The sequence below is a fragment of the Asterias amurensis genome, chromosome 2 (genome assembly GCF_032118995.1).
Source record: "Asterias amurensis chromosome 2, ASM3211899v1".
In the NCBI taxonomy this organism is placed as follows: domain Eukaryota; kingdom Metazoa; phylum Echinodermata; class Asteroidea; order Forcipulatida; family Asteriidae; genus Asterias; species Asterias amurensis.
In genome coordinates this window covers 27,900,291-27,917,170 of record NC_092649.1, presented here as the reverse complement: position 1 = coordinate 27,917,170, position 16,880 = coordinate 27,900,291, and the positions used below count along the sequence as shown (strand labels likewise).

General features: G+C 37.4%; 1 protein-coding gene across 2 annotated transcripts in view; it reads right to left on the bottom strand.

Annotated features, from left to right (window-relative positions):
* Positions 1 to 2,921: 2,921 nt before the first annotated feature.
* Positions 2,922 to 16,880, bottom strand: part of LOC139954535 (plexin A3-like) — an 86,442-nt gene continuing 72,483 nt past the window's right edge. For both annotated transcript variants that reach the window (XM_071954379.1, XM_071954381.1), the window contains exons 20-32: positions 16,107 to 16,335; positions 15,078 to 15,232; positions 13,529 to 13,794; positions 12,671 to 12,788; positions 11,628 to 11,723; positions 10,869 to 11,025; positions 10,365 to 10,474; positions 10,126 to 10,207; positions 9,575 to 9,750; positions 8,758 to 8,927; positions 7,999 to 8,211; positions 7,418 to 7,571; positions 2,922 to 6,781 (exon numbers count right to left, since the gene is read on the bottom strand). In XM_071954379.1, the coding sequence (XP_071810480.1) occupies positions 6,686 to 6,781; positions 7,418 to 7,571; positions 7,999 to 8,211; positions 8,758 to 8,927; positions 9,575 to 9,750; positions 10,126 to 10,207; positions 10,365 to 10,474; positions 10,869 to 11,025; positions 11,628 to 11,723; positions 12,671 to 12,788; positions 13,529 to 13,794; positions 15,078 to 15,232; positions 16,107 to 16,335 (2,022 nt within the window). In that variant the 3' untranslated portion in view covers positions 2,922 to 6,685. The remainder of the gene's footprint in view (positions 6,782 to 7,417; positions 7,572 to 7,998; positions 8,212 to 8,757; positions 8,928 to 9,574; positions 9,751 to 10,125; positions 10,208 to 10,364; positions 10,475 to 10,868; positions 11,026 to 11,627; positions 11,724 to 12,670; positions 12,789 to 13,528; positions 13,795 to 15,077; positions 15,233 to 16,106; positions 16,336 to 16,880) is intronic.

The window sequence follows — 16,880 nt, the reverse complement described above, 5'->3', positions numbered from 1 at the left end:
AATTGATGACGAAGCCCAATGTGTACGGCATGGTGAAGTTTGTCTCTTGCTCAATTGTAGTTCTTTTTCTTAGTAAATGAGCGCCAATATCATTCCAACACAAACCTAGATTGTCTTTTATTTAACAAAATGTTGTATCATATTTGTCTTAGAAAATAAAGTTCCAACGAAAAGTCGTGAGAGTATTGACTTGCATTTGCAATTGTGTCATGAAATAAAAATTGTGAACATAAACGAACTCACCTGGGTGAATTTCTAATTTGTTTAAGCATTGAACTGGGAACAAAATAATTTTGCATAGTAAGGAATGGTTGCGATAACGTAACCCTCCGGCCTGGCGGCCGTCAGGAGGAGGGTTACGATATCGCAACTAAGTAGAGTTGAAACACTATGTGGACACACACTGATTCTTAAATTGTTTAAGAAAATGTTGGGTTTTTTGCACAGAAGAAGGCTATGTCCACAGAGGGTTTATTGTCTTTGTGTAAGGTATAGAGTCTACCTGCCAATGACTTTAATAGAACATGTGTTTTGACAAAGCGAGGACGGCCTCACCATCATAGTAAATGCAGAATTGTGGTAAACACTGCCATAGAAAAAGGCCACAAACAAGCTTTTGATGGGTTGGGGTTAGGGTTAGGATAGCTGAATCCTTCTGCTATCCTTGGCCACACAAGTGTGGCTATGGGTCGTTTTGGTGGGCAAAAAAATCAGTCAAAATGATATTTGACAACGAATGAAATATTTCAACTGACAACAACTTGAGAATTACGAAGTTGTTTACCCAAAACTTAGGTTTATGAATTGGAGGTACCTTTAATATGAAGAGTTAAATCAATATGTGAACATAGAAAACCATAAAAGGATCTCAATACTTTACATGGATTCCCTTTACATGACCATCCGATTTATGGACAGGAAGTGAGGTCAAGTCTTGTCACTATTAAGTATTCAGAATTTTCATATATGAATGTGTGTGAACAATTTTGAAAATATGTGAAAGTTTTATGTGTCAAAGTTTGATATCACTGAATACAAATATGCAAATTAGCTTTGGTTCTCGTTATATTAGTTGACATTATCAAACTTTGATTTTAAAAAGCGTAATAAAACTAAACTGAAACTGAAACTAATTGAAAGCCTCACCATGCTCACGTGAAAAAAACAAAAACATTTTTAACAAAGTAAAAACAAATACAGGGCCTGCACGTTTGGTCATTTTTTAATTTTTATTTTATTTTGTTTATGTTTGTATTTAAAATCTTCGGCCAGTTAAAACTTCTTGACCAGGAGAATTCCATGAAAGGCCAACCAGTTTAAAAACTGTCATCGACAAAAAGTGTCTTCCACAAGGGAAGCCCTGGTAATAATGTTCAATTAAAATTTGGATAAATACCTTTGAGTTGAGCTCTCAAAAATTGCCGACCAAGGAAACAGCCTTGGGTTCAATTCATCTTAAAACTTCTTGAGGTTTGGAAAAAGTATTATTTCCGTTGCTCTTGAGTAATCTGTCAGTGTCAGTTCCTCCCTTCGCCATGGAATTTTACCACATGTTAACAGACAAGCAAACAACACGGACTTTCCTCTCTGGCTCTGCGAGAAAATGTAAACAAGTGTAAATTAAAATTCACGTGTGCCGCGTCAGACTGGTCCCCTGTCTTTCAGCAAGGATAAAGACAGGTGTTAAATTTTAGAACCAGTGATTTCTTTGGATACAATGATTTCATTGGATAAACGTGCAGTGACGTAAGCTATCCATGTCTGTGTTTTGAGTGGTCCCCTGTCTTTCCGCAAGGATAAAAACAGGTGCTAAATTTTAGAACCAGCGATTTCTTTGGATGCAATGATTTCATTGGATAAACGTGCAGTGACGTAAGCTTTCCACAGCTGTGTTTTGAGATGAGGATGGAAAGCTTACTTTTGGTCGTCTGCTAAAATGCAGTATGTGTGTACAGTATGTATACATGTATACCTTGCAAGTAATGTTGTTCGAACCGGAACTACTTTTTTGTGCATTACGTCCGAAACTATTCGAGGATAAAACTGCAACGTTGAATAATTTAACAAACCCACACCGATACAAAAGTACCCATCTTTGAAAAAAATACTAACTGCCAACTCAATGTTTATCTCATTGTAAATTAATTGTTTATGTATTGTATGTGAACCTAATTTGTTGGGTCAAAAATGTGCTTTCGAAAAAGCAAGACATTCTGACACTAAAAATTAAGACTTGTAAAGACCATGAGGGACCAATTTCATAAATCCTGTAAACACTAAACTGCTTATATAAGCAGAAACACAAAAAGTCCTGAAAGTTTACGTTGTTTTGACTGGTGCCACAACCATTTTTCGCTAAGCATAGAATTTTGCTGAGCTGATGCTTTATGAATTGGGCCCAGAGCCCAATTTCATAGAGCTACTTAAGCACAAAAGGTAGCTTAGCACAACCAAATTATGCTTACCAGAATAAGCCTTACGGGCAAAATAACATTAAATGCGAACGATTTTTGACTGGTGTCATGCTAATTTATGCTTAGCAGAAACTTAAGCAATATTTGCCGCTTTAGGCATCTCTATGAAACTGCCTGGGCCCAATTTAACACAGCCTGTAAGCACAAAAAAATTGTTATCCGCCAAAAGTCCTGAAAGTTTATGAAATTTGAAATTTCATAAGCTGTTAAGCAGAAAATACTGATAAGCTTAAGTTTCTTTGCTAAGCAAAAAAATAGTGGGGCACCAGTTGGGTGTGCACGTGTAGTAACTGAGAGTTCATGTATCCATGCCTAGCCACAAGCAGACTATGATGAGACGACACAGTCCCTTTAATAAAACCAGGATGGTTTTGAAGGGAGGGGGTCTTAAATTTGGATATAAGCATCCAGGGAGATAATGTTGCAACAAGAAACAAAATCACAAAATAAGTTTAAATCTGAACGCTTTAATTCCAACAAGCATTAAAAACCAAACAAGCACTGCTTCAGATGAAGAGCATAAAAAATATATTCTGTCCAAATTATATGCAAATTTACAGCTTCAAAATTAAAATAATTAACAGCTTAAGAACAATTGGCTTCTAAAAGAAGATCTAAGGTAAGAAAACCACAGCTGAAAAAAACAATAAAACAAAACAAATTGGAAAAACACAACAAACGCTTCCAAAACCCACATTAAACATTCAGTAACTTGTGGTACTTAAAACGGTTTTAAACACTTTTTCAGTATTGTTTTTACCAAGTTATTGACTACGTGTAAGTACATTTATAATACACTTTGGCTTTACAAAGCATTGTCAGAAATAAATAGAGAATATTAACAGTGTGACTAAAATACAAAAGTACAAGATCGGAAGTAGCTGATCACAGATGTACATTATTTCATTGAATTACGATTAACTAAATATAAAAAGTACACCAAGTACTTGCAACAAAACAATTCCATTCAGAACAAACATCTGAAATAGTTGGTACAATATTCGTTTGAGGGAATACAGAAATGTTTAAGTTATTCATCACAAATTGTTACAAAATGGGTGCTACATCAATTTTTTTTGTTTATATCTTGCCTTGCAGGCCATTACTGTATTCAGTCATATTCAATTATTATTATTCTCAAAAGTTGAAGTAGAAATAACAGTAAGGGCGACTGTTAGCTTATTTTTATTTATTTTAATCCACCAACAATTCTTGTCATAAATTCAGTTTTAGATAATTTACAATTTTCAGGGGTGGCAGTCATTGCTGACACAAATGCCTGAGACTAGCAACAAAATATGAGGAGGTTTGTTGAAATAAAGTCCTTTCCATCTTTTGGTAGCGCTTACAGTCATAAATTCCACGAGGTAGGGAACAGTATCCCTAACTCAAGAGAAGTAGATCAAAGAGCAGGATTTTGTCAGAACTGAAGAAAAAACAGCCATATCCCCCACTAGGCAGGATACTGAATTAAGATAAAAGTCTGAAATTTCTCATCGCCTGCATTTCACAGATACATTACTTTTCTTGTTTGTTACACTTCTTTGTTTAATTCATTAAATACAACATGAATTTGCTCTTTGTTTTTTAATACATTTTTGTTTTTGATAAAAAAAAAAAAACCACAAGAATCAAGACTATGAAAGCAAGATATTAAAAAACCCAGAATCAGTTCAAAGCAAGTTTGCTGCACTTATTAAGGTCCCAAGAACAAAACAATTAAATTGAAGCTCTAACAAAGTCTTAAGCAATAAATGTAAGTACATACTTCTTAATATTCTCCCTCTTTGTTGAAATTATTGTTAAAAATAATGTTTGTACAAAACATTTCAAAAACAGATTTGTAAAAAATTACATTTGCATGCCAAGTTTATAAAAAACTCAAATTTCAGTAAGTACTGGAATTTGCTATAAAAAATGCATAGTAAGTAGAATGAAGAAATGTTACAATCAATCCGTAATATGGAATTTGCATAATTTATAATTCGCATTATACACTTATAGTTTCATTAATTGTATTTACATCATTAATTAAGAAGCATTTGTTTTGTTCATCGGTGATTTCAAAATATCTTACAAAACCCTTACAGGTATCAGCTGTAAAAAAAATTCTACCAATCATCACTCACTTAAACAAATGAAATATCATAAACTATAATAAGTACATCTCTCTATGAACAAACACAAAAGCAAATTGTGTACAAAAACATTTTATTTTTGTTTTCATGATTCTTTCAAATGAATAAAATGTTGTTCAGCATCCAGCTGTTTCACCCGAAAAAAATTGTGAGCGTCAGAAAAAAACAACTCTTGGTCAGATTTTCAAGCGAGTTGACTAACCATTTTAAACCTTTCAATTCAGGCAATAATTCACAATACAGTTTCCCCAGGAGAGGTTTTTTTGCAATGAAGTTTTTAGTTGTCTCAACCCCCCCCCCCCCCCCCACCCAACAATTGTTGTTTGTTTGGTCATGCAACGCAGCAAGGTTTTATTGTTGCTATTGCTGTTGTTGTTTTTTTTCAGTTGTGAGGCTGGTGACTATTTTTCACATCATGTCAGCCATTCATGCATTGTAGTTGACCACTTGGGACAAACTTGTATCTCCATTGGTAAACTGTAGAGAGAGCACTGTATTGTGAATCAGCCATATTGCACAGGGTTTGTTGGATGGCACAACTGTGCCAAGAACTAAATGTACATGATATCTATTTACATAATGATACTTAACCATGTGTCACAATATCACTGATATTTGAAGCTGTAACCAGCTATTTAGTATTCTGTTATTTTGAAAATATCAACAAGGTAGTGATAAACTTCATTTGTGCTATAAACTAAACTAATATAATATCAACGACTACAAACTCGAAAGAGTCCGAGGTTTAACTGCAACTTCCTAGGAGTAATCTGATAAGACCGAACGGACAATTCTCACACAACCTTTAATTTAGTTCGATTTATTAAGTATTTTTTAGGAAGTACACAATCTCTTAAGTCAAAGTTATTCTCAACAATTTTACTGTAATCTTCAGTGTCATGACAGAGTGGTCAAGTGCACCAGACTCAAGCTCTGGTGTTTCTAATCAGCAGAGTGTGGGTTCGAGACCTTTTTTCAACTCGTGTTCTTAAGCAAAACACTTAACCATTATTGCTTTGTGATTCGAATGGGATATAAAGCAATATAATCTGTATGTTTAGTAATGCACTTAAGAGAACCCAGTACGAGTATGGTGTACTGGGTTTTTGGTAAACCCTTATAAGGTGTTACATATATGGTGGATACCTGCACTATATAAGACTTCGACATTATTATATTAAGCATATAAGTCGCAGTACTCAAATCTCGGCAAAACAAGATTCAGACATTAATGTAAACGCTACAGCTTATATGCCGAAGGCTATGGTAGTCAAAATGTTGAGAATAATACTTTCGAAATTTGTATATGGTGTACTCCAAAAAGTATAATCATTCTCTGCCTAAATACCTATATTTGGCTATATTGGCGAGGGTATGATTAAATATTCTGCACTAAAAATTCACCGCTTAAAAAATATCATAAGAATATTTAGGGTCTGGAATAGAGTGTGGTACAAACAAAATAAATAAAGTTAAAATAAGATTACATACTGGATGGGCTAATTGCTCACACAAGTCTGCTAAACAAAACATTAAACTTAATTTTTTTCATTTTAATTTTTAACCAACAGTTTTTTAAGTTTTGGGATACTGGTGTGTTCTGTGAAAACAAATTTCCCGCTTTTGTGTGAAATAAACAAAGGAAAACAACCCAAAAAACTAACAAATCAAACAAAACATGGGAACTCCAATGAAAAACAAAACGAAAAACAATTAATAAACAAAACCAAACTTGAACTTTAGGGTTAACTTCGAGAACGGAACACTTGTTTGTTTTTACCTATTTTATCCAAATCAAACAAAACATGGGGACTCTAAAGAAACCAACATTTGAACAACAATGGGAAAAAAAAATTAACTTTAGGGTTAACTTCAACAACGGAACACTTTTTTTTTTTTTTTTTTACCTATTCCGTTTAGGGGTTTCTTCTTTTACACAAGTGGACAACAACGATATCGTACAGTTATCGCTATCAGTGAGGTACATCACTCAGCCGTGGTCTGTCTGATAGATTTTGCTGATTATTGTGGAAGTTGAAGATGCAATTAAACCTGGGACTCTTTCAATAATTGTCATGCCGAGTCGGCCATCAGACGGAAGATGTCCTCAAGACGATCGCCGAGGTTTAACTTCAGGGCGTCCTTGTCCTCATCGAGAGCTTGGAGGATCTGAGATTAAGATGAGATGAGATGAAGATGAGATGAGAAAGGTAATCAATAATAAGATTAGATTTAAATTAGATTATATTTATTTATTCATCATGTAAACATGAATAGTGTTTTCCAAGTCATAAACATTAAAAATAGAGACAATAAAAAAACAATCATAACAATACAATCAAGATGAAATGTACTTTGTAAAAGCACAAAATGTTCTAATTCTGAAAACAGGAACAAAACAACAGTTCAAAGGGGCAGGTTTTCGTAAATAAAAAGGCAAGTCTACAGACAGAACTCAGTTTTAAAGTTGAATTGTTTCCCTCCATCCTACAATCTAGACTCTTTTAAAAGGAATATTGATTCCTACCTACAGTTCCCTCAATTATTGTCATCTTAAATGTTTTCTTCTTGAAGACCCTCATCAAGAGTGCCTTAAGCCCGGTACATACTTCCTCCGAATGCGAATTGTGACGTCTCAAATTTGCATCAGTTGACTTGTGCTCAACTCCTGCGAATTATTTGCGGCGAAAAACAGCCATGTGACATTCAAATTCATATCAAATTCGCATTCCCAGGAAGTATGAACTGAGAAGTTTGGGGTGAACATGAATTTAAAAAAACTGATTTTCTTTTTTAAAAGCTCACCTCGCTCTTGTAGATGCATGCATAGCAGAAGTACAACTCATTGAGCGCATTAAGCGGCTGAAACTCATTCTGATACTTATTGGTGTGAGCAGCCAGCATGGCGCCCATGTCCTGATCACTCACAGCGGCCATATTGTTGATCTCCTTGTAGTAGCTGTCAATGAAATGTAATCACAAAGATTGTTTAGTCAGTATTTTCTCTTTCACTCAATTCAAGTTAGTTAAAGGCACTGGACACGTTTGGTAATTACTCAAAGTTTTCACCGCTTTGTTAATTTATGTAGATGTTGGGAAACATCAAGTGATAATATTGCATGGTCTTCTTACAGTCAATGATTTTACAATGGGAGACTTTTGAGATGCTGGGTGGCAGCAGACTTACCAGGTAAATTCATTGTTCTCAGTAATATGCATATGCTCAGAACTTTGTAAACAGAAAAACTGCTTAGCAAATTTTGTATACTTCTAGGCTTTATGAAATTGGGCCCACTATAACAGCTTTATGAAATTTGAAAGTAAGGGGAGGGAGGGGGGGGGAAACAACTTTATGAAATTGGGAGTAAGGGGAGGGAGGCTCTCACTTTGCTACCCATTCCTTGTAGGTTGGAATATCCTTAGCATACAGTAGCTTGTTAGATGGTGAGTCCTTGGTGAGTGTTTGTTCAGACACAGAGCAAGCGTCTATCAACGTCTGGCCAATGGTTGACAGGCAGGCATCTACTGTCCCGGACTTGTTTATGTCGAACAAGATGTCTGGGTTCTTGATGAGATTTACCCAGAATCGCAACTGAAGACTGAGGATAGAAATGAAGGAGGAAGAAACAATAATAATAACAAGTTCTTGTATAGCGCATTTCACAATAACCGTCTAAATGCAATTTACATTAGTGCTTGGTCATTTGGCCAATAACATTTCTTTAATCTTTCTCAGCTCCCTGGGGAGTACACAACATTGGCAACCGTAGCGCACCAAAGGCTTTTTCAGTCAAACAATATCAACCTCTACCCATGCATGTACCCATTTATAACCCCTGTGTAAAAAGAAGCAATTACAGTAAAGTATCTCGTTAAAGGACACAAGTGTCATGACCGGGACCCGAACCCACACTCCGATGACTTAACCTCCAAAACTTGAATTCGATGCTCTTAAAAAGAAGCAATTACAGTAAAGTATCTTGTTAAAGGACACAAGTGTCATGACCGGGACCCGAACTCTCACTCCGATGACTTAACCTCCAAAACTTGAATTCGATGCTCTTAACCATTCCGCCAAGCCCTCACACGCTATGCTGTGATAAAAGAGACAGAGAAAGAGAGAGAGTTGAAGAGGAGTGGTTTACCTATTGCTCTTCCATCCATGAACCACATCCGGATCAGTGATGCCTTGCAATCGTGCCTGATCATCCAAGAAGTCAAAGTAGTACTTGATGACCAGAGGGACCTCCGAGTCATACTTGTCGCACTTGAAGATGGTCTCCAGAAGGTTATCCACAAACTGCTGCAAGATTCCCTGTAAAACAAGATCAACCAAACCCAATTTGGAAAAATGGAATCAAAAAGTCCCAAAAACAAGATATCTAAAATCATAATCAAGGTCAATTATGTTACAGTCAAACCATGTTGAAATCTACTCTAACTTCAATCATAATTCGTGCATACAACCTCAATCTGCTCGTATTAGCGTCTCAGCCCTAACAGAATCCATTTTTCTAAGTAATATGGTTAAGTGCCTTGGTCAAGGATACAAGTGTCATGACCAGGATTTGAACCCTGAATAAAGGTCAATTATGAAGCTAACTTCATTTACGATTATCAGGAATCTCAATATTTAGAAAAGTTCTTTTCAGGAGCTGTTATTGGATAGGATTATCATTACATCTGAATTGTTTTCTCGGCATATCAACTAGTCTGCTCTCTATCAAGTAAGATTTAAAGCTTTGCATGGTGTATTCTTTGCTAATTCTGCGCTTACAATCACCATCAAGCGTCGAATTTCTGCGCTAGCTGTGTAAGCATAGAAGGCCTAGTAAGGTGAAGTACGCTTGCGCACAAGCCAAAGTTCCTGGCTAACCCAGGTCCCTGCTTCCGCAAGCAGCAACTCTGTGCCTAAGCAGAACTTGAGTTCACTACTCTGGACTGCTTTGGCAGACTGCTCACCTTTGTAGTGAGTAACCTCGGCAAGTAGATCTCGGCCATCATCTTCTGGTCCCGCTCTCCTTTCCTTAGACTTCCAGAGTCAACGTGTTTGACAAGATGCCACTGGTTTGATCCCCTCTCAGGGTCAATGATGGGAGATGCTGAGGTGGCTGGACTTGTCTGTAAAGTGCCTAGACCTAGAAACAAATTATTAAGTGTCAGTATTAAACGCACTGGACATGGGTAATTGACTGTGTGCCATGTAGATGCATTCATCACATGATATCATATTGCAGGCTGGTATAGTTTATACATCATTCAAAACCACAGTTGGTGATATTGAATGGTCAAACAGTAGGAGGGTTGACTGTGTGCTTTATTCATTCACCACACGGTATTATATTGCAGGCTGGTTTATCTATTATCAAAAAACCACAGTGGATGATACTGACTGGTCAGACAATGGAAGGTTTAATGTGTTTCTGTTGGACTATTATAGAAATATTTGATTTCAAAATTTAAAATCTCTGGTAATCAGTCACTGAATGAAAGGCCTAAGGAGACTGGCTTACCATATTTTCTTGCTGGTGAGTTTGGAAGAGACCCTCCATTGACCTGGGCTCTAACTAGGCGTAGCGTTGCACCATCAGGAACCTAGAAACAAAAACCAAGAATAAAAATTTTAAATCCTCATCAAAATCACAGTCCTACATTCTACTGCAATACTTGTAACCTCAAACAGTGAAGGGCTCTGATCACAATTACCTTCATATTTTGTTCCCAAAAACTTTACAATGAATGAGTTTCCTACCTGGTAGTGTGCTAGTGTGTTGACTCGTTTCCATTCACCATCGAGTCTACCGCGGACATCTTCATCCAGTAAAACCATACTACCAGACCCCTGGGGCTTGTCACTCCACTCTGTAAAGACAGACAAAGATAAAGACGCTCTCACAACTATGCCTGCTACAGTAATGTGATTGTGCAACAATAAATGAGCTAGTTTAGCATGCAGGGTTCTGCCCACACTAGGCGGTGCTGGAAAACCCCAGACAAATTACAGGCCTGTTAAAAGCTTCATTATTGACCAGGCCTGTATGCTTCATTTTTGAAAGGGCAAGGCACCAAGGCATCTTCTCCTTGGTTAAGGGCACCCTATGGGGAAATATCTACTGGTGCATTTCAAGGGCACCAAGGCAATGACCAAGGGGCATGGGGGCAATTGCCTTCAATGCCTCCGTGAAGTATCATGCCTGATTGCCTTTCCTCTTGTTTTCTTAAATATTTCATTGAGAGATGGTAAATAATTTCTCACCAAGATCAAGTTCATCTCGTGAGGGTCGTTTGGAGTAGGGATACGCTTTGTAGATAGCATCAAGAATCTTCTCTTTCGTCTGAGAGATGGTGTCACAGTTCAACACCTTCAACTGGATGGGTTCTGCAGTCACATCTAGACCAGCTGTGAATATGTTCTGGATGGGAATGGGTACAATAATAGTAAAGTGAGTGTTAGACATGGTTCTTTAATCAGGGCCAAATTTCATGGCTCTGCTTAGGGACGAATTCTGTGTTTACGATTACCATTTTCTGCTTACTGTGCAAGCGCCTAATTTCTGCGCTAGCTGTGTAAGCAAAGAATGCGTAGTATTGTGGAGTAACCATGGGCACAAGCAAACACTCCCTGGTGACCTGAGTACGCTTGACGTAAGCATGAAATTCCAAACTTCCATAAAAGCTGATTCTTTGCATCTGGTAAGCAGAACCATGAAATTGGATCTAGTTGAATGAACAGTTCAAATAAACTTGCTAATAGAAAATATCTTTTTTCAGTTGCACTGACTTGATGGAAACATTGACAAATCTGATTTAACTAACCTGGTTTAATAACCTCGGATTAATACCCTTAAAACTTGTTCGCAATGTTTTTTAAATACTTCTTTTTGCTTTAAAGGTTTTTAAATAACTATTTTTATTTTAACAAGTAATATCAATGAAGTGGAGCCAGTTTTTATAAATAATCCAAGCTCTTTCAAACTCTGGCTTACAAATTTAAAAACACAGTCTTCCTTCTTACCAGTGTCTTGAAGTCAATTTGTTGTCTTATAACTTTCATCTCACTCAGGCCATAGCGTGCCTCGCCGGTAATGGAGTCCACTGGACCTTTATCAACCTGAACATTTCAAGACACCATAAAGTAATAACGGTAAGAGCACTATTCATCAATAATATTGTGCATTTATCACATGCTTTTATTTATTACTACAACCTGGGCCCAATTTCATAAAGCTGTTGAGCAGGAAAAAAACTGCTTGACAAATTGATTTGCTTATCAATAATTGAGTGGGGCACCAGTCACAACAATGTAAACATAATGTAGTTTTGGGTGGTTTGGCAAGTTTCTGTAAAGCAATACTTTTCTGTGCTTAGCAAGTTGTTGTGGGTACGGGCTTTATGAAATTGGGTCCTGACAGTAATACACATTTCCCGCGGTTCGTAGTATAGCGGGAAATAATTGTCTTATAGGAATTCGAGTAATGCATTGTGCATATCAGGTGGGCATTATGTAATAGGGGTGAAGAGGGAGGTTTAAAAGGAGATTACAAAGGGTATTGTAGTCAGTCTAGCAAGCACTTTCACAGCGTACTTCTCGTTAAGTTTAATTACTATGGAATAAGTAAGGTAATTTATTTAAATGAATTTTGGCAGCCAAGGTGAGGTCCAACACCTTCACGGAGGGGGACTCCGAATGTCTTTGGGCACAGGTTTCCAGAGTAACTTCTCTGGTTTTTCCTGGAAGTCGTGTTCCCCCAATGATGTGTTTTAGTGCTCAGTGCAAAGTGCAAGGTGCAGAGTGCAACATGTGCAGAGTGCAAAGTGCAAAATGTGCAAAGTGCAAAGTGCAAAGTGCAAAGTGCAAAGAAGGTACAATGTCAGCTTAATGGTATGACGTAAAGTTAATATAATATAATAATACTTATGTTTTCTTATGTTTTCTTATATAATAAAAGAGTAGGCGTCGCTCCTTGTGCTTCGCTACCGCCACAACTGTGAATGGGGAAGAGTTATTATTGTGTGTTATGCAGTGAAGTGTAGATAAGACTGGGGTTTTTCTCTTACCTGTTGCTTGATAGCATAGAAGAGGTGGAATAAAGGCTTGCCCATGCTCTCTCTGAGTGAGTCATACATCAATAATGACAGCCAGTGAGAAACAAGCTTCTCAACAACTGCTTCACTCCTGCATCAATGAAAATTATAAGAGTAATTATAATAATGGGCATTTATAACGCACCTGAATCCATCTAAGACACTCATGGCGCAGTGACACATTTAAAGAAGGGAAGTTATGCAGTCCCCATTAGGTGACTCTTGAGGGAAGTTTGGAACAAAGCTAGTGATGGAGAGTGTTTAACACGATAGGACAAGTCCTTCCATAAAGAAGGGGCAGCAGAAATAAATGATCTTTCACCCCATGATATTTTGGCCAGGGGTTTCCTTAAAAGATGTTTGTTATTAGAGAATAGAATGGTGGTTGGAAAGAAGAGGTTGGAGTCCTTTTGAAAGATACAATGGAATAAAATAAGAAAATATTCAACTGCGTTCTCGGGTCGAAGATACATTTTCTGTGATTATATTCAATCATTAGCTACCCTAGTTCCCTTGAGTGATTTACTAGGATCCTTCCTCTCTCCAACAAAATCCAACACCATAAGTAAACACTATTGGACTACTCTGTTTATAGTGGTATGCCTAATCCCATGAAAAGCTTAATCAATTTTTAGTGCAGTCCTCAGTCCAACAGAATCAAACAAAGCAAGCAGTCTGATTTTAAAAGGTTCAGGGAGGTTGGAGGATACATTCAGCTAATCAATTAAACTCATTATCAAATTGGTATTTGATACTTGTAAACTTGGTTCCAGTGACCTAGACCGCTTGGCCACGAAACGCCAATGGTAAAAAAAGACTTGCAAGACATACCTCCTGAGTAGAAGCTGAGGGCAGCCCTGGTCGACATACTTCTGGATGTTCTCCTGCAGCAGAGACTTGATGGCCTCCATGAGGAAGTCCATGCGGTTGTGGAGAGCGATGACCAGCAAGGAGGCGATGTTGCTAAGATCCTTCAGACTCAGGGTCTTCTGGGCTTCTAGGGTGTGTAAGAAGATGGTCAGGAAGGTCTGGTTCCCGATCAGGTTGCCAAACTGGACCAAACCCTTCTGGAGGACATCGCGTTTGATTCCAGTGATCTGAAACATTTTACGAAAATGAAACGGCTGTAATAACAAAAATCTCTTCTCCTGAAGATGGCAGAGTAAATGTTAACACTCCTCCCAAATAGGAAGAAACTATAAATAAATAGCAAACTTGCGAGTAAATCTCTTTTGTGGGAGTGTTAGCTCTGAAAAGAGTCTCAACAATTCAAACAGTATACTATGCTCATCATCAGGAGAAGACAACCTGCAGAGGTGTAGGTCTACTGTTCAAAACGCCGAGACCACACCAGCTCGTTTCAGAGTCAACACTCCTCCCAAAAGAGATTCACACATTGCTGTTCCTACAAGTTTACCAGTAATAGTTACTTTCTCTAATCAAATTTTCATAGTTTTAAAATCAACTTTGTTTGGGGAAAACATTCTGCTGATAGAAATGGATATTGAATATGGAGGTTGATCTGTGTGTACACAAGGCTGTCCAAAATGTGAAGTACAAATACATTAATTCTTAAAGGCAGTGGACACTATTGGTAATTACTCAAAATAATTATTAGCATAAAACCTTTCTTGGTGACAGGTAATGGGGAGAGGTTGATGGTATTAAACATTGTGAGAAACAGCTCCCTCTGAAGTGCCATAGTTTTTGAGAAAGAAGTAATTTTCCACGAATTTGATTCCGAGATCTCAAGTTTAGAACTTGAGGTCTCTAAATCAACCATCTAAACGCACACAACTTCGTGTGACAAAGGTGTTTTTTTCTTTCATTATTATCTCGCAACTTCGATGACCGATTGAGCTCAAATTTTCACAAGTTTGTTATTTTATGCATATGTTGAGATACACTAACTGTGAAGGCTAGTCTTTGACAATTACCAAGAGTGTCCACTGCCTTTAAGATAAGATTTACATGCAATACAATGAGTGTACTGCTTTAGGGTCAAAACAATTACAAAATGAATGACTAAATAAATTACAAAATGAATGACTAAAAAATTATTCTTTTTTTTTTTCCTTTTTTTTATATTCTCACACAGCGTTCGTGAAGACAGATCCTCTGGTTATGTTTAATCTTTTGTTGATTTATTTGCTGGCCTTTAATCATTTCTTGCATGCCCTGGCTGGTCCAGATTTTGGTAATTTTGATTTCGTTTGTGCAAATTTAATTATTTTCCCAGTGTTTTAATACTGTAACTTTACTTATCAAACTTAAAGGATGTTTTAATGCTGCGCACCTTTGAAAATCATTATCACTGAAGGTTTCCCATGGTAAATAAGAAAAGAAAAAAAAACAAAAGAAAAAAAAATCCAGCACTTACATTCTCTTTACTGACTGGTATCTCCCGGAAGACCGGATGGTTAGGGTTCCAAGGGAAGAGGATTCTCGCAGCGTAGTCTCTGTAATCATGGAATGGGATTCCAGATCCCTCTACATCATTCACTGTTAAAACAGTTATCTGCAACTCAGCAAAGGCTGCAAATATGAAGATTGAAATCAAACTCTTGATAAACGCATACAAGATGGATGAAAAATATTCTTGACATAGTATCAGTACTTTACTTATTTAACCTTAAAGAAACCCAGCCCAATTTCATAGAGTTGCTTAAGCAGAAAACAAATATCCCGCAAAGTGCTGTTTGAAGCTTTGGTGTGAATAATAAGACACTAAATAAATAGTAAATATGCAAGTACAACTATGTATAAAATCTGTTTTGTGGGAGTGATGGCTCTGAAACAGCTGATGTGGTTTTGATGTTTTAAAAAGTATACTCTGCTTGTTTTTTAGGAGATACACTGCTAAGAAAAAAATGAGCAGGGTACCTGTCACAAACGGTCAAGTGACATGGTATTTTGGCTGGTAACCTTGTTCTGGTTAGCATAATTCTGTTGAGTGCCTTTTGCACTTAAGCAGCGCAATGAAATTTGGCACTGAAATCTCAGGACATCACTAACCAAGGTATTTGTGGTAATGACATCTGGGCTCAATTTCATCGAGCTGCGTAAATATTGCTTAATGCTTTTACGCTAAGTAGAAATTAATTTGTACTTGTGACATGGCAGTTTGGCAAATTATTACGATAAGCATAGTTTTGTTGTGCTTATCATCTTTTAATGCTTAAGTAGCTCTATCAAATTTAGCCATGGTATTTAAGCTCAATGGACCTTTACGCAAATACCCATTGCGCAAGCAAACTGTTGAATTAGGTGCATGCTGGTCTAGCTAGCGGTCAAACTTGATCGCTAAGACCAGCATGCACCTCATTCCATGCCTAACGTGTGAATACAGAGTATTTTCGATAAGGTATAAGAAAAGAGTTAATAAGAAATTCTGTTGCCCTGTACTGACCATCTTTGCATTCCTGTGCGACTCTCATCTCCATCTCGTCCCTCTGCACCTCCATCTTCTTGAAGCGTCTCTCGTTGGCGCTGATGCGACGACAGATGCAGACAATAAAGAGGATGATGATGATGAAGAAAGCTCCTCCACACACCGCCCCGATGATGATGTAGAGAGAAAGCTGCTGCGGGAGGTACCTCAGACGACCCACAGTCACATTCAGGTTGCCTTGTTCCACCTTGAATTATTATAATAATTGTGTGTGAGTGTACTGTGTATATGCAGTTTACACATGATATAATATAAACTGCGCCAATAAAGTATCTAAACACTTACAAATAGTCAGATTTATCGGAACCTGAATTAGTATGCCAAAGAATAATTATTCATTTTTATTCACCGTTAATTTCTGCAGATTTTGACACATCTTGTGTTGCGCTACGATGTTGTTTGGTGGATTTATGGACACTTGAGTGGCTTAAGGTCGAATTTCAAAAGTTGCAAAAGTCCCTATTCACCCCAATTCCAGAAGGGAACTCACACAAGCATCACACACAGACAAAATCAAGACAAAAGACACAAACTCGTTTCGTTTACTTGACCATGAAATTTATGGCCGTATCTTTAACTCTAAAACTGCTGATATCCTGTCCTCAATACTTGGTGTGTCCTCCATCACTGTCCTGAACGGCAAGGAGTCGTCTTCTCATACTCCCAACGAGACATCTGATCTGTCCCTGGTCAATCCCCTGCCATTTCCTGATCAGGGTGCGTCGCAATCCC